The 22,261-nt window shown below is 41.8% G+C and overlaps 3 protein-coding genes across 4 annotated transcripts; 2 read left to right on the forward strand and 1 right to left on the reverse strand.

Moving 5' to 3' along the window:
* The first annotated feature begins 8,242 nt into the window (after window positions 1-8,242).
* LOC5516090 (QRFP-like peptide receptor) lies at window positions 8,243-10,374 on the forward strand. Its single transcript, XM_032385972.2, has one exon. The coding sequence runs from the start codon at window positions 8,387-8,389 to the stop codon at window positions 9,398-9,400; it is 1,014 nt and encodes a 337-aa protein (XP_032241863.1). The 5' UTR covers window positions 8,243-8,386; the 3' UTR covers window positions 9,401-10,374.
* A 584-nt stretch (window positions 10,375-10,958) lies between these two features.
* On the reverse strand, window positions 10,959-15,197 carry LOC116620215 (neutral phospholipase A2 homolog taipoxin beta chain 2). Its single transcript, XM_048726324.1, has 5 exons — window positions 15,094-15,197; window positions 14,301-14,375; window positions 13,044-13,207; window positions 12,547-12,665; window positions 10,959-11,192 (listed from the first exon to the last, which is right to left on the reverse strand). Exons 2-5 carry the CDS (start codon window positions 14,352-14,354, stop codon window positions 11,074-11,076), a joined length of 456 nt encoding a protein of 151 aa, XP_048582281.1. The 5' UTR covers window positions 14,355-14,375; window positions 15,094-15,197; the 3' UTR covers window positions 10,959-11,073.
* Window positions 15,198-17,638: 2,441 nt separating this feature from the next.
* On the forward strand, window positions 17,639-20,366 carry LOC116620235. Of its 2 annotated transcripts, none has more exons than XM_048726961.1 (3): window positions 17,639-18,025; window positions 18,324-18,415; window positions 19,405-20,366. In XM_048726961.1, exons 1-3 carry the CDS (start codon window positions 17,744-17,746, stop codon window positions 19,460-19,462), a joined length of 432 nt encoding a protein of 143 aa, XP_048582918.1. In that variant the 5' UTR covers window positions 17,639-17,743; the 3' UTR covers window positions 19,463-20,366. The 2 variants fall into 2 exon arrangements, 1 of the variants encoding a protein (XP_048582918.1); XR_007307651.1 differs by having other exon boundaries at window positions 17,652-18,025; window positions 18,324-18,425.
* The last annotated feature ends 1,895 nt before the right edge of the window (window positions 20,367-22,261 follow it).

Raw genomic sequence — 22,261 nt, forward strand, 5'->3', positions numbered from 1 at the left:
GGGGTAAGGGGTTACTGTTACCAAACAGGGTTACACTAAGCGGGTGAGGTGGGGTAAGGGGTTACTGTTACCAAGCAGGGTTACACTAAGCGGGTGAGGTGGGGTAAGGGGTTACTGTTACCAAACAGGGTTACACTAAGCGGGTAAGGTGGGGTGAGGGGTTACTGTTACCAAACAGGGTTACACTAAGCGGGTGAGGTGGGTGAAGGGGTTACTGTTACCAAACAAGGTTACACTCAGCGGGTGATGGGGGGTGAGGGGTTACTGTTACCAAACAGGGTTAGACTAATCGTGTGAGGTGGGGTGAGGGGTTACTGTTACCAAACAGGGTTACACTAAGCGGGTAAGGTAGGGTAAGGGGTTACTGTTACCAAACAGGGTTACACTAAGTGGGTGAGGTGGGGTGAGGGGTTACTGTTACCAAACAGGGTTACACTCAGTGGGTGAGGTGGGGTGAGGGGTTCCTGTTACCAAACAGGGTTACACTCAGTGGGTGAGGTAGGGTGAGGGGTTACTGTTACCAAACAGGGTTACACTAAGTGGGTGAGGTGGGGTGAGGGGTAACTGTTACCAAACAGGATTACACTCAGCGGGTGAGGTGGGGTAAGGGGTTACTGTTACCAAGCAGGGTTACACTAAGCGGGTGAGGTGGGGTAAGGGGTTACTGTTACCAAACAGGGTTACACTAAGTGGGTGAGGTGGGGTGAGGGGTAACTGTTACCAAACAGGATTACACTCAGCGGGTGAGGTGGGGTAAGGGGTTACTGTTACCAAGCAGGGTTACACTAAGCGGGTGAGGTGGGGTAAGGGGTAACTGTTACCAAGCAGGGTTACACTAAGCGGGTGAGGTGGGGTAAGGGGTTACTGTTACCAAGCAGGGTTACACTAAGCGGGTGAGGTGGGGTAAGGGGTTACTGTTACCAAACAGGGTTACACTCAGTGGGTGAGGTGGGGTAAGGTGTTACTGTTACCAAGCAGGGTTACACTAAGCGGGTGAGGTGGGGTAAGGGGTTACTGTTACCAAGCAGGGTTACACTAAGCGGGTGAGGTGGGGTAAGGGGTTACTGTTACCAAACAGGGTTACACTCAGTGGGTGAGGTGGAGTGAGGGGTTACTGTTACCAAACAAGGTTACACTCAGCGGGTGAGGTGGGGTAAGGGGTTACTGTTACCAAACAGGGTTACACTCAGCGGGTGAGGTGGGGTGAGGGGTTACTGTTACCAAACAGGGTTAGACTAGGGATGCAGCACTGACTAACCATCAGACGACAGAGCAAAAAAATGGTAAGTCTTCCCTAAATAAGGTCTGGTTAACTTCGGTAAGCTTGAATTTTCGCATAGAAGTTCCTTATGTAATGTAAACCAACATATCAAAAAGTGTTTTTCTTTGAAATGAGGCTTGAGTGCAATTTTCAATTCAGCAGACAAAACGCTAAAAATACCACACACGGGAAGAGATCAGCAAATACAACTCAAGACACAAATATATACCTTTATTCTGATCCTCCAGGTCACAATATCTACTCCGAGAAGGCTTCTTGAATCATCTTGCTGCCATTATAGATTGCAAAGGATTTTGGGAGATTCACGGACAAAAATTAGGTGTGAAATGATCAACACTGGTCACTCAGCCATTTAAGCTAAAAGCCAAACAAATCAATTCCAGGTCATACAGAGCCAGAATAGCAGTTAAAACAATTTTGGAATTAATTTATCAGATTAGGAACAAGAAGAATTCCCCATAAATCCACATTTGCTTGGAAAACATTCATAAGCACAGCACCCAATTATGCATCAATAGACTTGATGATGTCCTAGGGCACTCTCCCAATATGCTCATAGCTGTATTTTTGATGACAAATATAAGCAACCATCACCTTGATGAGGGATTAGAGATGGGACCGCAAAGCACTATTGAAAATTGCGTTACTAGTGATTTTGTTGAGTTTCAGAGCAGCTTTTATCCGCTAAATCGTTCGTAGTTTGTTTTGCTAGCTTTTTGTATGGCCGCGCGACAGTTCACTAGGTTCAGTTAGTAGTATAAAGCTGTAAGGTAGATAACAATAGCAACATGGCGGCTTCCAGAAATCGCTGCCGTGTGCTTTGCATGAGCCCGCTCTGTCTCCGCTTTCCCTGGGGCCACCCCTAGTGAAAACACTGCCTTGGTAAGCCTATGAAATGCCGTCCCTGGGCCACCCTTAGTGAAAACACTGTCTTGATAAGCCACCCCTAGTGAAAACACCCTCTTGACAAGCCACCCCTAGTGAAAACACTGTCTTGATAAGCCACCCCTAGTGTAAACACTGTCTTGATAAGCCACCCCTAGTGAAAACACCCTCTTGATAAGCCACCCCTAGTGAAAACACCCTCTTGATAAGCCACCCTTAGTGTAAACACTGCCTTGATAAGCCACCCCTAGTGTAAACACTGCCTTGATAAGCCACCCCTAGTGAAAACACTGCCTTGATAAGCCACCCCTAGTGTAAACACTGTCTTGATAAGCCACCCCTAGTGAAAACACTGTCTTGATAAGCCACCCCTAGTGAAAACAGTCTTGATAAGCCACCCCTTGTGAAAACACCGTCTTGATAAGCCACGCCTAGTGTAAACACTGTCTTGATAAGCCACCCCTAGTGTAAACACTGCCTTGATAAGCCACCCCTAGTGAAAACACTGCCTTGATAAGCCACCCCTAGTGTAAACACTGTCTTGATAAGCCACCCCTAGTGAAAACACTGCCTTGATAAGCCACCCCTAGTGAAAACACTGCCTTGATAAGCCACCCCTAGTGTAAACACTGTCTTGATAAGCCACCCCTAGTGAAAACACTGTCTTGATAAGCCATCCCTAGTGAAAACAGTCTTGATAAGCCACCCCTAGTGAAAACACTGTCTTGATAAGCCATCCCTAGTGAAAACAGTCTTGATAAGCCACCCCTAGTGTAAACACTGTCTTGATAAGCCACCCCTAGTGAAAACACTGTCTTGATAAGCCATCCCTAGTGAAAACAGTCTTGATAAGCCACGCCTAGTGTGAACACTGTCTTGATAAGCCACGCCTAGTGAAAACACTGTCTTGATAAGCCACCCCTAGTGAAAACACTGCCTTGATAAGCCACCCCTAGTGTAAACACTGCCTTGATAAGCCACCCCTAGTATAAACACTGCCTTGATAAGCCACCCCTAGTGAAAAAACCGTCTTGAGCCACCCCTAGTGAAAACACTGTCTTGATAAGCCACCCCTAGTGAAAACACTGTCTTGATAAGCCACGCCTAGTGTAAACACTGCCTTGATAAGCCACCCCTAGTGTAAACACTGCCTTGATAAGACACCCCTAGTGAAAACACTGTCTTGATAAGCCACGCCTAGTGTAAACACTGTCTTGATAAGCCACCCCTAGTGAAAACACTGTCTTGATAAGCCACCCCTAGTGAAAACACTGCCTTGATAAGACACCCCTTGTGAAAACACCGTCTTGATAAGCCACGCCTAGTGTAAACACTGTCTTGATAAGCCACGCCTAGTGTAAACACTGTCTTGATAAGCCACCCCTAGTGAAAACACTGCCTTGATAAGCCACCCCTAGTGAAAACACTGTCTTGATAAGCCACCCCTAGTGAAAACACTGTCTTGATGAGCCACCCCTAGTGAAAACCGTCTTGAGCCACCCCTAGTGTAAACACTGTCTTGATAAGCCACCCCTAGTGAAAACACTGTCTTGATAAGCCACGCCTAGTGTAAACACTGTCTTGATAAGCCACCCCTAGTGAAAACACTGCCTTGATAAGACACCCCTTGTGAAAACACCGTCTTGATAAGCCACGCCTAGTGTAAACACTGTCTTGATAAGCAACGCCTAGTGAAAACACTGTCTTGATAAGCCACCCCTAGTGAAAACACTGCCTTGATAAGCCACCCCTAGTGAAAACACTGTTTGATAAGCCACCCCTAGTGAAAACACTGTCTTGATAAGCCACCCCTAGTGAAAACACTGTCTTGATAAGCCATCCCTAGTGAAAACAGTGTTTGATAAGACACCCCTTGTGAAAACACTGTCTTGATAAGACACCCCTAGTGAAAACACTGTTTGATAAGCCACCCCTTGTGAAAACACCGTCTTGATAAGCCACCCCTAGTGAAAACACTGCCTTGATAAGCCACCCCTAGTGAAAACACTGTTTGATAAGCCACCCCTAGTGAAAACACTGTCTTGATAAGCCACCCCTAGTGAAAACACTGTCTTGATAAGCCATCCCTAGTGAAAACAGTCTTGATAAGCCATCCCTAGTGAAAACACTGTCTTGATAAGCCACCCCTAGTGAAAACACTGTCTTGATAAGCCACTCCTAGTGAAAGCACTGTCTTGATAAGCCATCCCTTGTGAAAACAGTCTTGATAAGCCATCCCTAGTGAAAACACTGTCTTGATAAGCCACCCCTAGTGTAAACACTGTCTTGACAAGCCACTCCTAGTGAAAACACTGTCTTGATAAGCCACCCCTAGTGAAAACACTGTCTTGATAAGCCACCCCTAGTGAAAACACCCTCTTGATAAGCCACCCCTAGTGTAAACACTGTCTTGATAAGCCACCCCTAGTGAAAACACCCTCTTGATAAGCCACCCCTAGTGAAAACACCCTCTTGATAAGCCACCCCTAGTGAAAACACCCTCTTGATAAGCCACCCCTAGTGTAAACACTGCCTTGATAAGCCACCCCTAGTGAAAACACTGCCTTGATAAGCCACCCCTAGTGTAAACACTGTCTTGATAAGCCACCCCTAGTGAAAACACTGTCTTGATAAGCCACCCCTAGTGAAAACAGTCTTGATAAGCCACCCCTTGTGAAAACACCGTCTTGATAAGCCACGCCTAGTGTAAACACTGTCTTGATAAGCCACCCCTAGTGTAAACACTGCCTTGATAAGCCACTCCTAGTGAAAACACTGCCTTGATAAGCCACCCCTAGTGTAAACACTGTCTTGATAAGCCACCCCTAGTGAAAACACTGCCTTGATAAGCCACCCCTAGTGAAAACACTGCCTTGATAAGCCACCCCTAGTGTAAACACTGTCTTGATAAGCCACCCCTAGTGAAAACACTGTCTTGATAAGCCATCCCTAGTGAAAACAGTCTTGATAAGCCACCCCTAGTGAAAACACTGCCTTGATAAGCCACCCCTAGTGAAAACACTGTCTTGATAAGCCACCCCTAGTGAAAACACTGTCTTGATAAGCCACCCCTAGTGAAAACACTGTCTTGATAAGCCACCCCTAGTGAAAACACTGTCTTGATCAGCCACCCCTAGTGAAAACACCGCCTTGATAAGCCACCCCTAGTGAAAACACCGTCTTGATAAGACACCCCTTGTGAAAACACTGTCTTGATAAGCCACGCCTAGTGAAAACACTGTCTTGATGAGCCACCCCTAGTGAAAACACTGCCTTGATAAGCCACCCCTAGTGAAAACACTGTCTTGATAAGCCACCCCTGGTGTAAACACTGTCTTGATAAGCCACCCCTAGTGTAAGCACCGTCTTGATAAGCCACCCCTAGTGAAAACACTGTCTTGATAAGCCACCCCTGGTGTAAACACTGTCTTGATAAGCCACCCCTAGTGTAAACACTGTCTTGATAAGCCACGCCTAGTGAAAACACTGCCTTGATAAGCCACCCCTAGTGAAAACACTGTCTTGATAAGCCACCCCTAGTGTAAACACTGCCTTGATAAGCCACCCCTTGTGGAAACACTGTCTTGATAAGCCTATGAGATGCTCGTGCGAGCAGCGAAGATGGTAAAATGATGTGAGATAAAGCTGTTTTTATCTCTTTTTTGGTGACACTGCAATTAGACATGGGCGCTTAAACACGAACGCGCGCTATAAAAGGGATAGCTCCAACACCTTTTTCGCAAGCTCTCGCGCAAGTCGTCGCCATTCAAAAGCTTCATTGAGTGAGGACCTCTGAAACTGCCAAAAGAGCAAAAAGTAAAGCCGTACGACAACTGTAAAGTACAAGAGTTTGTTTAAGAACTATCAGGCATATTCGGAAAAGTTTTTGGAGTCAATTCTCTACAAAAACTAGAGCAAAACCTGTCATTGAGAAATTAAACACAGCGCGCGTTCGTTTGAATTGAAAAATAAAATTCAAAAACAGCGTGCGCGCGCTCATTTGAAATGGCGGCATTCAGGTGCGCGCGCGAACAAACAAGAAAATTAAAAACAAAAGGCTAATAAATAGACTGTGTTTACTTCAATGATGTGTTTTTGACCAATTTTGAGCTTTACTATTGCTTTCTTAACTCTCTCTACGGAGCCCTGAACTACCAAGAGACCATGATACAGCTATGATATAAGAGAACGAATCCCGTGGCCCATACGTGGGCCCATGATGTCTTCCTTGAAAGCTATTTTTAGATTGCGCGAGCTTGTCAATCATATGGAGAACTGGGAAAAGCCCCACTAATAGTACAAATTTCTCCCCTGGTGGCAAAATATTGGTGCCGAATAAAAAGTAGGATATATGAAAACACCTTAGTGGGGGAAACGGCGTAGATCAGCCTATCTTCAACATCTAATGTCCCTGTAAGGTTTATCAATTCCCTATTTGCTTGGTGTGATTCAAAGACACTACAGGAAATAGATATTGAAGGCCAACAAATTCATACCCTAGGAAAATATATTAAGAAAGTACTATATAAAAGTTATTCAACATATTGGAGAACCCAGGCACAGAAAAATCAAAATAGTGTAAAGCTACGCACTTATTGCAAGATCAAGACAAATTTTAAACTAGAAAAATATTTATCAGAAGCTAATGTTAAACGCCGACAATCTATGACTAGATTGCGTGTCTCGGCACACAAACTAGCAATTGAAACAGGCCGCTATAAAAATTTACCTTATGAATTAAGGATTTATGAAAAATTTGAAAAAAATAAGGTTGGGGATGAGTACCATACCTTAATGGAATGCGACTATGTCAACGATATACGTCGAGTATTTTTTCATGATCTATTTGCAATCAATAACTTTTTTAAACTGTTAAGGCCAAAACAGATGACTCCATTATGAGCCTAGTCCTGGAATTTTGTGATGATGTAATTAAATATTATGAATAGAGAATAGGCATATAAGCCAACCTACTTTGTATATTATCCTAATATACCTGTATTGGTATTTATTGGAATAAAGTTATTATTATTATTATCATATCATGCATTTATGGTTCGTCGCGCCATATTTGGTTATGGACACCTCGCGAGTTACTACATTTTCACAACAAACATTGTTTATACGAAAACAACCGCCAATCGTGTACAATAACTCGTCAGTTTATGTCTATAGCATTCTTATGGCCTTTCAAAACAATAAACAAATTGCGCAAAACAAAATGTTGTTTGGGAGCATGCGTTCATTCTGTTTTTTCGCCTTAGAGCCTAATTGTTGTTCAGCTTATTTTTAACATACCTCATCAGTCCCGCTTTATTATTGAATAAAACTGTATTGTTACAACTTTATTGTTTCGTTTGAGCAAAGCGATAAATTAGAGAAAACTAATTTTCTTCGGTCTCAAATGCCGCTATATTTTTATGTCTGTGTTAACTGTATTCTCACCGCTATGTTAGTTTCTTCCAAATGAATAAAGCAAATTGGTCCGACGAACAGGAAATGTGATAATTCACATCCGATATTAGGTTCAAACGCGAGACAAACAATTTACAATTATTTCTCAAGGTAGTGAAATTTGAACAACACGTTTATAACAAGATATGGGATCCCAGGGATTGTTTTTAAACACTGATCATGAAATCGAATCCAGAGAACACACTTTTAAAAGCACACGTTATTTGTATTATTGCTCGAGGTTGAAATAAAGATTTACTTAGTATCAAATTAATGTGGCTTCTTCATCTTCGGCAATTATCGAAATCAAAACGTCTATCCTGAGATCATTTTTTATCTTTTTAGCATAGAGAAACGAGAAAAAAACTATGTTTTGATTTCCTGTTACCACTAGTCTTAATTACTAAACCCTGTTACCCCGATGGTGCATTTAAGCTTTAAGCGTTTTGTAATCATTTCAGGAGAAAAAGATACATTTGGTACAGCTAAAAGGGCCGAGTTGTCAAGGTCTATCCAAACGCTAGGACGGGATCGGTGCAGGTGCAAGCGACTTTTATTTGCTCTAACCCACCATACACAAGCCATTAAACATGCACTATTATCCCTCTTGTGCTAAAAAGCAAATCGTAGTTCGTTTACTGTCAAGAGGAGCCAATTACATGAGCGGCCCAATTTACATAGGAAGAAAGAGGCTATTGATTTCCTTGTTCCCTTATCAATCATGATCATCTCGAGGTTGGACGTACCATAATCTGCCTTGAAATCATGAACTCTACAAGAAATATATCGGACCCAAAGGAAACTCTTGACAGATTGACGTTGAATTCTGTTACTGGGGTATTGTTTATGATTTTTTACGTTACAGTATTTCTGCTCTCGCTTGTTGGAAACTCTTTGGTGTTACTAGTTTGCTACAAAAGCCTTCGCGGTCGTCGAGGATTCGAATCAGTCAAGGGCCCATTCTTTAATCAGTACATCGCAAATCTTGCAGTATCCGATCTCCTATTCACAATACTCACGCTGTTTGATGCGATGTACACGATAAATGGTGAGTGGATGACGGGAATCATCACTTGTAAGACTCAGGGATTCCTTCTGGAGACCTGCTACACTGCATCGATCCTTACCCTTATTGCAATAAGTCGCGAGCGCGTCACTGCTATCGCCTCGCTGGAAATGAGCTCCCGTGTGCAGAGGGGAAAAGAACGCCGAGTAAACATCACCATAGTTTGGTTGCTAGCTATCGTGATTTGTTCGCCTTTGTTGTTCGCGTACACACTGTATGATGACAACAACGGGTTTATTAAATGTCGCAACATGAACTGGGGTGACACCGGGCGTCGTGTGTACTACAGTTTAACGGCAGTCCTTCTATTTCTTTTCCCGCTTTTTCTCATGGCGTGGTCGCACGTCAAGATCAATCGCGTACTCAAGTCCCAAGTTGCGCCTTCAGAACACATGCTCAAAGCCATCCGTACTCGTCAGAAAAAGGCTAGCAGAATCCTGTTGATGGTGATCATGGTGTTTTTTCTCTTCTGGTCACCGTTTATCGTGATGCGGACGCTGCGATATTTTCGTTGGTACAACGCCATAGGGCCGTGGAAGTTTGTCCAACTTGTTGTTATAGCGTCATCTGCTACAAACCCTTTTGTGTACTGCTTCTACAGCGTTCAGTTCCGCAGACTGTTTAAGACTTTTGTCACTTGTAGATGTACTGGCCTGACGAGGAATGATACAAACACAACAAGTGAGCCGTCATTGACGAATGCAGCACTTTGAAGATATTGTCAGATAACACTCTTTTAAACGCCAAGGACAGTAAAAGAAAACCTTTGAAGCCAGCAAAATTATTTTTCCAAGAGATAGTCGATCGGGGGCTTCATTATGAGACTTCATTATGAAGTGGAAAATTCTGGATTCGTTAATTGAAAATTGAAATATTGGAAATGGAATCAAAACGGCATAGTTTATTGACAAACCGTAGCAAAAAAAACTCTAATCTTACACGCGCTGCTGTTCTTTCGGTTATATTATTTTTCTAACACTAAAAAACATCATTTCACAAATAGATTGACTGACTATTGTTACTCTTTTTTCTAATCCAAGCCAATTTAGAATGCTGTTTTACAGGAAGTCCGCGCTATATATTGGGTAACTATGATACTAGGTAATGATCAGTATCCGAGTCGGGGGAGGGGGAGGGGGGGTATTCCATAAGTTATGTTAGTATACTTTCTGTGTTTGTGCTTTATCATAAGTATTTCACATGTCGGTGCCATTGACGTCGGCAGGCGAGACAAATATTAGCTTCTCCACGCGAATATAAATAAACATTGTGAAAATACTTGATATGCTTATTATAACTAGTAGACCCCTGAATATACACCCAGCTTTATGCCAACTCCTCATTTTTAAATTGTAGCGTATTAGCAAAAACGGCGTTATCCGAATTCAAAACGAAGTTTTATAATGCAACGTGCGGGTCCTAAAATAACTCTGTACCTAAAGTAACCCGTTGCTTGGCAACCAAAGTACATTTTGCGAGCCAAAGTACGATCTGGTATGTTTATATTTTTGTTGTTTGTCTTTCAGCTTATCAATTGGCTCTAGGTTCGCACATTTCGTGAGATGTGTTGTGAGTTATGAAGTGTAATAAAAATCTCCAAGTGCAATCTTCGTGTTGTTGACCCTCGTTTACACCTTATGTAAAGTCAACTGATTGTATTAAATCTAAATCAGTTTTGCGTCTTCAATGGTGTTATCCGTGTTACTGTGTTTCCAAAGAACTCAATGCTCGTTTGTGAAAAGACTTGGTACGGCAACACTTTTTAAATAAAGGAAAGGGGCGGAAACATATTCAAATTCGCGCTTTTTTCTTTTTTGCACACCACTGCGCATGCCACTCAAACTATTCGCACTCTTCGCAAATACCGTGCTTTTGATTTCCGTCGTGTTTTTGTTTTCGCTCAAACCATTGATATTGCCGGGAAATATGTCAATGTATTAAAGGCTTTTTTTTCCAATGATTCCCTAAAAGATTATAAAATTGCTGATCACTAGGGATGTTTAGAAGTTTACTTCCCTCGAACGCCAGCCCAGCGAAATACAGAAAAGAGGCTGCTAGCAGGAAAGAAGATTACGACCGGCAAGTCCACAACAGTTGGATTAGGGAACATACAAAGTTGATTCATGTCTGTATAACAGTAGTAATTAAAGTATGAAGAGATAAACTATACTTGTGCCATGCTTAAAAGATGATTGCGTGTTTTTTTAGACTCAAGCTGGCAGCTGCCTCGCGTATCGTAGTTTACGCAAACCAAACAAACAGACACGTAGCATCATTTAGCAATTTATTGTTCTATGATCGTTGCGCAAATCACATAATTATTATAATCAGCAGTGACGTTATCGTGTCAAATATTAGCAATGACAAGTTCTCGACCAATCACCTCTCAGCATTTGTCCCTGTTGTAGCGAGCGTGATCGGGGTTGTACGTGGCCGCTTTGATGCATTTTGCGGCAGCTAAGTCGCATTCACACAGCTGGGACCTGCACTCGCCTTGACCTCTCACTGTGAAAGATACGAGGATTCATGGAATAAGCGGTTTCTTCGGTGATGGATACAAGCTTCCTTCTCAGTCAATTCTCCTCTTCTTCTCTTAAAACAAACCGGAACCGAGAAAATGGCGGTTGAAGGTGGCATGGGTGTCCGATGGCGAAGCGCTCCCTACCCCTCCCTCTCAATTTGTCACGTTTGCTCATCATTGGGCTACGCTCCCTCTCCCTCAATATTTCACGTTTGCTCGCCACAGGGCTCCCACGTGTTGATTTTTTTATTTTTTATTTTTGGTTTTTCCAACTCGCAAAGATGCCTGTTGAGGAGACTAGGGTATCATATGAACACGAGTGCTCTCCTCGAAGAGCTTTGAAAGAACTATCGCGCACAAAATGCTCTTCGAAGAACAGTACATAGGCTTATTCAAGTCCATAAACCCGGAGAGAGAAGTGAGACAAAGTACTTCAGTGAACGAATGATCTACAAACCCCACTCGGACTTATGCCCTATGAACAGGTTGTTCACATTCAATCCACGAGTTGCAGTCTCTGAAAGTCAATGTATCCCCCCTCCCTCAATGTGTACCCCTCCCTCATCCCTCCTCCCCCCTCCCACGGGATGTTTATATACCAACTATCTATCTCCTCACCCCACGAGTTGCAGTCGCTAGTGTTAAGTGTATCCCCCCCCCCCCTCCCTCACCGGATTGTCTATATACTCACCGCACGAGTTGCAGTCGCTAGTGTAAGTGTATCCCCCCAACCCCTCTCTCACGGGATTGTCTATATACTCACCGCACGAGTTGCAGTCGCTAGTGTAAGTGTATCCCCCCAACCCCTCTCTCACGGGATTGTCTATATACTCACCGCACGAGTTGCAGTCGCTAGTGTAAGTGTATCCCCCCACCCCCTCTCTCACGGGATTGTCTATATACTCACCACACGAGTTGCAGTCGCTAGTGTAAGTGTATCCCCCCAACCCCTCTCTCACGGGATTGTCTATATACTAACCGCACGAGTTGCAGTCGCTAGTGAAAGTGTATCCCCCCACCCCCTCTCTCACGGGATTGTCTATATACTCACCGCACGAGTTGCAGTCGCTAGTGTAAGTGTATCCCCCCAACCCCTCTCTCACGGGATTGTCTATATACTCACCGCACGAGTTGCAGTCGCTAGTGTAAGTGTATCCCCCACCCCCTCTCTCACGGGATTGTCTATATACTCACCGCACGAGTTGCAGTCGCTAGTGTAAGTGTATCCCCCCAACCCCTCTCTCACGGGATTGTCTATATACTCACCGCACGAATTACTGTCGCTAGTGTAAGTGTATCCCCCCACCCCCTTTCTCACGGGATTGTCTATATACTCACCGCATGAATTACAGTCGCTAGAGGTGGCGTATGTTTCCCGGTAGAGCGCATCTTCGTTTGGCCCGCACACCTGTGACTCACTAATCCCTTTGTAGCAACGGCCCTTCTCCATACAGCACCTAGAAAAGACGATACATAACGGATGAAATAACCATCATCGTCGTCATCTTTATTCATCTTCATAATTTATCATGAACTTCTTCTCGTCAATAATTTGTCATCACAAAACATAAAAAAATTCACATAGTAAACAACGACATGAAAATTGCGTTTACGTTTGCATCTTATTGATGTTTTTGGTACTTATTTAAAAATTTAACAGCGTCTTAAAAGCAAGCAAAACGAAAGCCAATAGTACCCGGACAGACGGTCACATCCTCGGGAACCTGGGGCGTCGAGGCCAGTGAGAACGAGGCGCGAGCCCGCCTGCCGCCTCGTTATGCCTCTACCGCGACGTCCTGGGTTCCTGAGACGTACATATAAAAAGAGATACTTACCTGTCAAGATCGTCCACTGGCTCGCCTTTGCCCTCGTAGCCGCAGTGGCAGCCATATTGGATGTACTTGAAGAGTGGCTTGCCAGTATGACAGAGGAGCAGCCTATTCATGTCCCTTAGTCCTCTTTTCGCATATGGTGCGTAACGTGCGTGTGGTGTCAAAGCCTGGGAATTCAAGACAGGTCAGGCCCGTACCCAGGATTTTTTTTTTTTTTTGGGGGGGGGGAAATCTGAAAAAAGTGGACCTAACTAATTTTCCCGGGAGGGGGGGGGGTGAGTTCTTTGATTAAAATCCACCACCAAAAATGACCACTCCCGAAAAAAAAAATAGGGATTTTTTTATGTCTTTGCAGTATCTCCACGGGGCGTTTTTTGTCGGATTTGGCTACATACCTGAGTGATCTAGCTTATGCTTTATAATTTTGTCTACAAAAAGCACGTCTATTGATAACCGAAAGTGGACCTTCGGCCGTTGTGGGAGGGGGGTGGGGGGTGCGTTCGCACCCCCTGCATCCCCCTGGGTACGGGCCTGCAGGTATTCCATATAGTGTTCGTTGGGGCTGGTGGGCTGGTGTCCATATGTTCGTCGCAGGCTCGGCACATTATGTCAGGCGATCGTGTACTATTATATGGAAACTCACCCTGCAATCGTGTGCGACCGTGTGCAAAAATATGGAAACTACTTTGCGATCAAACGGTCAACACCGACAAATCCCCCCCCCCCCTCACCCAGCCCCCCAAGACAGTAAGACAACTGTTCTACAAAATAATCATCTACATAAATTACTAGAGGCCACATGTCACATCGGATCATACCGATCGCACCCCGGCGAAAAGAATCCATATCAATCAATGGTTGTCGTATTTCTAAATGGTCTAAAAGAGCCTGGGGCGAGCGCGCGGGAGACCTGTGATATTCTAAAACGTAAGGGACTAGGCTCCATTTCCAAGATGGCTGCCAGCAAAATCGTAGTAAACACAAATTCCTGCAAGTTAACCTGAAAATTCTCGATTTACAAAGCCTTAGAGCGATAAAAAAAGAGATAATAGAGAAAAAGAGATGATTGAAGCGGACTCCCAAATATGGTAGGTAAAGCCTAATAAGGAAATGACCGAGCAAGCTCGAAAAAACGACAGTTTTTATAACAAGATTGACTGATATGCTGGCAGAATGTAACCTAAACGAAAAAATAAATATCCCACACCCCATGCGCCCCCCCCCCCCCCCCCCCCCCAACTCGAAAGCTTGTACACGTACCTCGCTCAGTGCGGCGATCACGACCAGGATACATAGTGACGTTATCGCCCTCATGATGACGTGGTGAGCCCTAACCTAGGGAAATAGAGGATATGTGTTTAGTAAAGAAATAAAAGTATACGTGGTGAGTTGACATAGACACAGACAGACGTAGTTTTATTAGGGTACTGTATAAGCTGCAATGACTTGGCATCTTTCGATCATCTAGTCATGTTAGAAAGCGCTATAGAAATCAATAAATTATTATTATTATTTTGTGATCAGCTCTCTTCTTATATTTACAGTGAAGAATATACTTGACAATGTGTTTTCTGTGTTTTTTGGGGGGGTCCATGAGATTTTTGGCTCAACACAGAAAAGAGACACAAGAGTTTTCTTAGCCTATTTTCAGATGCAAAGCTATTTTTCTCTTCTAGCTTTTTCTCTCTTCTGCTGCCTTAAAAGTTAAAAAAAAAAACATAGCTGAAATCACGATGAGGTTTGTCTTTGGCTTGGAAATAAGGTTTTGAAGTGAATCATTTCCCTAACCAGAACAAAGCTAGTATACCCTTTATGTTGAATACTCAAAATGAGTGCGCGCGACCAATTTTATAATTAGAGCACGAGAATTTTGATAAATAAGACAAAGACAATACAAAAAAAATGAGTGTAAAGGGTAATATGATAGAACGAATACTTTTTTGCTTTTTTATCTGTGGCAAAATTAATGTTAAGAAAAACGCCTTATTTCATTGATTTTTAAATTCTTATAAACTCAAAAAAAGTGTACGTAGTATGTACAAGTTATACTTACTTGGGTTTACAGAGCGGTTTGGTGAGATGAAGACTGGATTGTCTGCGTGTGAAAGTTCTGAGTCAGCAACGGTATATATAGCTGTCGGTCCTTGTGGAATTGCGCCTCAGATTACAACATTAATGTCCCAGTAAGTGTATAGGGTACTGGTGCTGATTACTACAGATAGTTGACAATGGAAATAAAGTAGCTTTATCGGATCGTGATTACACCCCCAATCTATTCCATTATCTTAAATCTTAAATTTTGGAAGTAGTCTTTTTACCGAGAGTTGGCTTACAGCCTTTTGTGAAAGATCGTCTAACAACACCCTATGGGGCCCAGAAGCTGAAAGTCTTTACCTGCCCCCCCCCCCCCTCTCGCTCTCTCTCTCTCTCTCTCTCTCTCTCTCTCTCTCTCTCTCTCTCTCTCTCTCTCCCTCTCTCTCTCTCTCTCTCTCTCTCTCTCTCTCTCTCTCTCTCTCTCTCTCTCTCTCTCTCTCTCTCTCTCTCTCTCTCTCTCTCTCTCTCTCTCTGAGAAGGAAGTTTTATTCATAAAAAGTGCAGTAATCAGAGAGTTTCTCGAGAAAGACAAAAATTTTATTCCACTTAAAAATTAGATTAAGAAATTTAGACTTTGAACTTTAAGTTCCAAAGGTCTTGAGATCAGATTAGTCTCTAAAACCATAGAAACCTAAGTTACAAGATAAAAGGTTTGAATACTTTGACAAAGAGATAACAGGAGTCTTTTTACAGGATTTTTCTGATTGAAAATGCGTTACCTAGTGCTGACGATAATGAGAGATGATAATCGTGATCCATTGTTCGCTCAACTATAACCACCTGAGGGGGGGAAGGGTGTAAAATCATCACATTTAAAAAAAAGGCATGTTCAAGAATAGAAAAGAATTGAATAGGCTGCCAAATGGTTCTAGTTCCTTCCTGAAGAAGAGGGATGGAGGGAGGCATGCGATGTAGAGTTTGATATTTTAAATATTTTATTTTTTAATCTGGCACCGTGTAAAAAATATTTGAGCGTGTTTCCAAACAAAGAATATAATTACAATAAATTATATCATATGCGAAAAGTCTGGCAACTCTTTATCGAGAGCAAAAGACTGAGTTCTTCAGCATAGACGCATCATAGCTAGAATTTAGTGAAGGGGAGTGAGCGAAATCCGAAAAAGTGGACCTAATTCTTCCTGGGGAGGGAGGGAGTTCTCTGATAAAAATCTGACCACCCCCGAAAGAACAAAAATGGATTTTTTTATGCCTTTGCAGTATCTCGACGGGACGTTTATTGTCAGATTTGGCTACAAAAAATAGTCTGACTTAAGGATTAATGACATACCAGAGTGATTAGCTTATGACTAGCTTGTGCTTTATAGTTTTCTACAGATAGCACGTCTATTTAGAACGCGTAATAACCACAGTACCCCTCGCAGCATCAAGTAAGTTACCAGCCCTATTTTACTGTGATCCCTGTTGCAGCTGATGCAACTAACTACGAGGCAAATAATCAACCTTTTTGTTAAATAACGTATAGCATTAGTTTGTTTGTAAGCGTGCTTGCAAAATCTGATATGAATCAGGCACGGCGACGGTGTGTAATAACTGGCTCTTAGCGTAATAACAAATTGCTCTTAATGTAAAAACGGCACGTAACGTAATACCACGTGGCTCTTAATGTAATAACCGTCTCTTAGCGTAATATCAAGTGGCTCCTAATGTAATAACTGGCTCTTAGCGTAATAACAAGTCGCTCTGTAATAACTGGCTCTTAGCGTAATAACAAGTTACTCTGTAATAACTGGCCCTTAGCTTAATAACAAGTTACTCTGTAATAACTGGCCCTTAGCTTAATAACAAGTTGCTCTTAATGTAATGTTGGCTCCTAACGTTATACCATGTGGCTCCTAATGTAATAACTGAAGCTGCAAAAGTGAGGTCCCCAAGTTCCACTTGTTATTACGCTAAGAGCCGTTATTACATTAATATCCAGTTTAGACTTAGGGCTTCACGGCTCGAATTTCATGAAAAAGCCGTAAAATGCGACTACAAACAACTTAAAAAACGAAACAGGCTCAGGACGTACTTTCTGGCTGCTCGTAAGTGCCAAATTAGTAGCTCCAAGAGAGCGAATGCTCTCCTGGTAGCTTGAGGATCAGGCGATTTTATTTTTTAAAAGTTGGAGATGAAAAATGAATATTAAGATAAATATTCGCTAAATAAAATAAGTAGATTATCGCTTCCCAGTGTATACTTCAAAGGGAACGATAGAAGGGCCTGACACTCAGGCTCAGGCTACTTTGCTTTTTGTTGTTGTTATTTCCCGCCAAAAGCCGGGACGCGCGCGAGTTTGGCACCCCAGAAATCAAGTCAAAGTAAAATCCAATGAATCGCAGCATCTGGCCTAGTCCCAGGATTTTTTACCCGTTTTTTTGGGGGGGTTCCTGTGGCTAAAAGTTATGACGTCATATAAAACCATCTGCCCCTAGCCTGACTTATTAGACGGCACGTGATCGTTCGTTTCACTTCCTGCTCCATGTTCTGTTGGTGAGCGCAGACATAGCACAGGAAACCCAGTAAGAAGCCCTGGGTCTAGGCTGATTGACACCTTTCCGCGCGCTTTCTGCACGGACTTTCTAATAAATTTCTGATTCCATCTTCCAATGACTGGTCGCCTGATGACCACTCATGCTCGTGAAAATCCGCGCATAATTCAACGCTCCAGCCGTCCAGCTGTTCGACCGAGAAAAGGAGTAAACACTTTTGAAGGAGCAGAAGCGTCTTCGACCAATTTGACCAGCGCAATGAGACTGCTTCTGTTCTTTACTGTGTTAGAGATAAGCTTGAGTTTTATACAGTCGGTGGATGGGAATGAATCTGATTGCCCTTGCGCGTCTCATCAGTGCGGTAACTGCTACTGTTGCTTGAGCGACACAGAGGAAAAGGTATTTTTATGACATTTGAAGTGTTTTATTAGGCAATAATGCTTACATTCCCTTATAAATAAATATATAAATAATATTGGGAGATTAAATTGGTGATACATTAAGGGCATTTAATCTAGAAAAACTAAAATGGAAAAACGTGTGATGTGTCATTAAACTAGGAAAAAACACAACGATGCCATTTCCATATACATCTGACCGGGCCAATACTACTAAATGAATTATGTAAATACATTTATAACAGAGTTTCTATTCTGTTTCTTGTATTATGGATATGCATATGTTTATTATTTTTTAGGCAATGGATGGGGCTGCATCACAAATTAAGAGGGCGATTTGCCCGTGTGTTTCGCAACAGTGCGGGAGTTGCTTTTGCTGTTTAAATCACAAGTAAGAGAAGGTATTTACCGCACTTAAAAACTCAATTTTGATAATTATTCTTCCAAGTCTTTTCAGACAGCACTCTTATACTTCGTAATTTTGAAATGTGATTATTCAAAACTGATGACGCGTTATCAATCTCGAAATAAATATGTAATATTTGAAGTTTTGGCTTGCAAAGAGAAAATGTAGCAAGATATATATATATATATATATATATATATAAAATGATGGTTGAAGGCTTTCATAGAAAGTGCTCAATACTCGAAAGTAGAAAGTATATATATATATATAAGGGCACATATAGAAAAACAAAAAAAAGGAAAAAAAGTGTGTAAACGGTGTTTTACTTAATTGAAATTTCAAATAAAAACCCATTGTTTAATATCCAGAGAAGAAAGGTGTGAAACAAATGGTGAATGTAGAAATTTCCCGTTTTGATTCAGATTTACTGTTTTCTGCAAACTGGCAAAAGACGCCACATGGTCCATCTACATCTGACCGGGCCAATACTACGAAATAAATACTATATTACCTTTTATAACAAAGATATCAAAGCTAAACCTGAAAAACTCAAGGTAATAGGTATCATATGAAACAAGGGTAGTATTTGACTTCAATTTGAAATGACCCACTTTTTGGCGGCAGTGGGGGAGAGGGGGGGGCACGCGACCCCTCTTCCCCCTAGTCTGTAAAACTTCTGAGTCACGCAATACTTCCGAATCTTTGCAACACTTCTGATTCTTTGCATGCTTTTATTTTTTCCGCTTGGGTTTCTGGTTATTCCGTTTTTAGGGAAACCAAATGATCGAAAATATTTTGCTCAATACGGTGGGAATTTTTGGTATTGACAACAAAACATATAGCTATCAAAAGCTACTAAGAGGTTTTACTTCGGATATGATGTCGGCCGGGATAAGGGTGGGAGGGCGCGGTGGACAGTTTCCCTTGGTAGAAACCTCTCGACAACACTTAGTCGATTTTCCCCTGTTTTTCAGTGATCGCTTCAGATGCGAAACTGGACAAGAGATAACAACGAGAACACTAAGTAGATAAGATGCGTTAAGTTTCAGTTTAATTCCTTCTTGGTACGGCTAATGTGTTTGCTATCTAAAAGAGCATAGATATAAAAAGTCTCTGGGTGTGCAACCAGAAGAAGAATGTTGGACAAACAAAGCTAGTTTGAACGGACAGTGGATAACGCATTAGCGAAAGGACAGTGTAGTCTCGTCTTTAACATCATTCATGTCATTTTCCTATGGTTTATTTTGTTATTGTTTTAAAAGCTCGCAGTTGTAAACTTGAAAAATACATTTTGTATCTTTTTCCTTTTTATTTGTTGTGAAAAATGTTGTGAAAATCAGGGCGAAGAAGACGCACGAGGAGAAGGAAGCGAGCGGGAAGGCAGGAAGGGGAGTTTTTCGCACAGGTATCCCAAGCTCACAGTTTGTGATCTGACTCTTAGTTTGTAGTAAACACATGGAGTTAAAATGAGCTGTTCATTCTACTATAAAATAAAATAAAATATAAAAAAACCTAAATAATATTTGCATTGTTGTGTCTTCAATGTAGTCTCGATGAAATTCTAAGCTATTTTAGCGAGTAGTGTGCGAGCTACGCTGTGGAGTTTCCAATATGTATGTATTTCATAGTATACTACTTTAAACTAAGAGTCAGATCTAATCAGATTACATACTGTGAGCTTGGGATACCTGTGGTTTTCCATGTGATTTCAAACGCTCTCCGCCTTGAACGGCTGCGCGGTAGAATGTTCACTCGAAGGTTGTAGCCAATGAATGTCTGCCATAACGAACGTTTTTTCGTGTTATTTTATAAAAAAAAATTTTGTTGGAGTGATAAACTCGTGAATCAAAGTGTGATAGTCAAATTGTAACAGTCAGGAAAACACAAAAGGGAACAATGGAATAAAAGAGCGTAATAAAGTGTAATTCACGGGTTACTGAAAAGCACTCTTTAAAACTTGCAGGTAGGGAAAGGTCATTATTTATCGGGGGGAGGGCTTCTAAGTTGAATTTTTTCCAGTTAAAAAATTTCGACCCTTCCCTTCATTTAAAGCCCAAAAATTGTGACCCTCCCCGAAAAAGGCGACGAAACATTAAGGACCTCCCCCCAGAACAAAAAGACGCTAAATCCATAACTTTATTCATGGTGTTGGTTTGAGAAAAATACAAACTACATAGGTTTCCCTACAGGTCTGTTTCGTGGTTGCCCACTCATCAGGGGATTTAATGAGAATATTCCTACCATCGTATATATACTATTAACATTGAAATTTACATAATAATAGACTGATAGTTTTAGCTAAGGCGGTAAGAGGAACAATAGCGAGTTACATAAATATGCAGGGCGGAACGTGTGAAAAATTGATAGCGCGAAAATTTAACGGTGACGGGATTAACAGTTCTAATTGTTTCGTAGCAGGGCTTTGTTTCTGTGGCTGCACGAGGACACGAGTTCATTGATCTGACTCTTAGTTTGTAGTAAACACATGGAGTTAAAATGAGCTGTTCATTCTACTATAAAATAAAATAAAATATAAAAAAACCTAAATATGTATTTACATAATAAATATGTATTTACATAATAAATATGTATTTACATAATTCATTTAGTAGTATTGGCCCGGTCAGATGTACATGGAAATGGCATCGTTGTGTTTTTTCCTAGTTTAATGACACATCACACGTTTTTCCATTTTAGTTTTTCTAGATTAAATGCCCTTAATGTATCACCGATTTAATCTCCCAATATTATTTATATATTTATTTATAAAGGAATGTAAGCATTATTGCCTAATAAAACACTTCAAATGTCATAAAAATACCTTTTCCTCTGTGTCGCTCAAGCAACAGTAGCAGTTACCGCACTGATGAGACGCGCAAGGGCAATCAGATTCATTCCCATCCACCGACTGTATAAAACTCAAGCTTATCTCTAACACAGTAAAGAACAGAAGCAGTCTCATTGCGTGTCCTCGTGCCGCCACAGAAACAAAGCCCTGCTACGAAACAATTAGAACTGTTAATCCCGTCACCGTTAAATTTTCGCGCTATCAATTTTTCACACGTTCCGCCCTGCATATTTATGTAACTCGCTATTGTTCCTCTTACCGCCTTAGCTAAAACTATCAGTCTATTATTATGTAAATTTCAATGTTAATAGTATATATACGATGGTAGGAATATTCTCATTAAATCCCCTGATGAGTGGGCAACCACGAAACAGACCTGTAGGGAAACCTATGTAGTTTGTATTTTTCTCAAACCAACACTATACACCGCTCTACTTTCGAGTATTGAGCACTTTCTATGAAAGCCTTCAACCATCATTTTAACTTTATTCATGTATATTTTCGGTCGCGTTAACGCTATTTCACAAAATGGAGTAAAAAAAGTATTCAGGTACAGTATATTACCTTCGAGCAGGAAATATTGAGAAAACGGGAAATGCTTAATTAAGGGAGAACCCAACGCGCGCCGATGATGATGCCGTTCGTGTTGACTCGCTTGACTTGCTTGACTCGCTTGACTCGCTTGACTTGCTTGACTTGCTCTCTATTATGTGTGTGAGGAGGGCAACTAAGCAGACAGCCAATGGAAGGGTCGGGGGAGCCCGCCTTTGAGCATCAAGTCAGGAGCAGTGTTGATTTCAAGCCCATATTCAAAGGGTATACACCTATTTCAACAAACGTTGTCAGTGCAAACGGCGAATGGCAATTGGCAAATGGCAGTTCTAAGGCTAATCACTGCTTATGGGTATAATTATTTGTGATTAAAGAAGATAAGTAATATAATCGAATAAACTATCAACATTTTCCTTTATTTAGTAAAAAGT

The sequence above is a fragment of the Nematostella vectensis genome, chromosome 4, assembly GCF_932526225.1.
Source record: "Nematostella vectensis chromosome 4, jaNemVect1.1, whole genome shotgun sequence".
In the NCBI taxonomy this organism is placed as follows: domain Eukaryota; kingdom Metazoa; phylum Cnidaria; class Anthozoa; order Actiniaria; family Edwardsiidae; genus Nematostella; species Nematostella vectensis.

What these genes read in the sequence shown, in the direction of transcription:
- LOC5516090 (XM_032385972.2), top strand. Translation starts at nt 8,387, where the DNA reads ATGAACTCTACAAGAAATATATCGGACCCAAAGGAAACTCTTGACAGA.
- LOC116620215 (XM_048726324.1), bottom strand. Translation starts at nt 14,354, where the DNA reads ATGAGGGCGATAACGTCACTATGTATCCTGGTCGTGATCGCCGCACTG. An exon ending in TGATCGCCGCACTGAGCGAG is followed by an intron (nt 13,208 to 14,300) that starts GTACGTGTACAA and finishes TTGAATTCCCAG; the next exon opens with GCTTTGACACCACACGCACG. An exon ending in TAGCGACTGTAATTCATGCG is followed by an intron (nt 11,193 to 12,546) that starts GTGAGTATATAG and finishes TATCTTTCACAG; the next exon opens with TGAGAGGTCAAGGCGAGTGC.
- LOC116620235 (XM_048726961.1), top strand. Translation starts at nt 17,744, where the DNA reads ATGACTGGTCGCCTGATGACCACTCATGCTCGTGAAAATCCGCGCATA. An exon ending in TGAGCGACACAGAGGAAAAG is followed by an intron (nt 18,026 to 18,323) that starts GTATTTTTATGA and finishes ATTATTTTTTAG; the next exon opens with GCAATGGATGGGGCTGCATC. An exon ending in TTTTGCTGTTTAAATCACAA is followed by an intron (nt 18,416 to 19,404) that starts GTAAGAGAAGGT and finishes CCTGTTTTTCAG; the next exon opens with TGATCGCTTCAGATGCGAAA.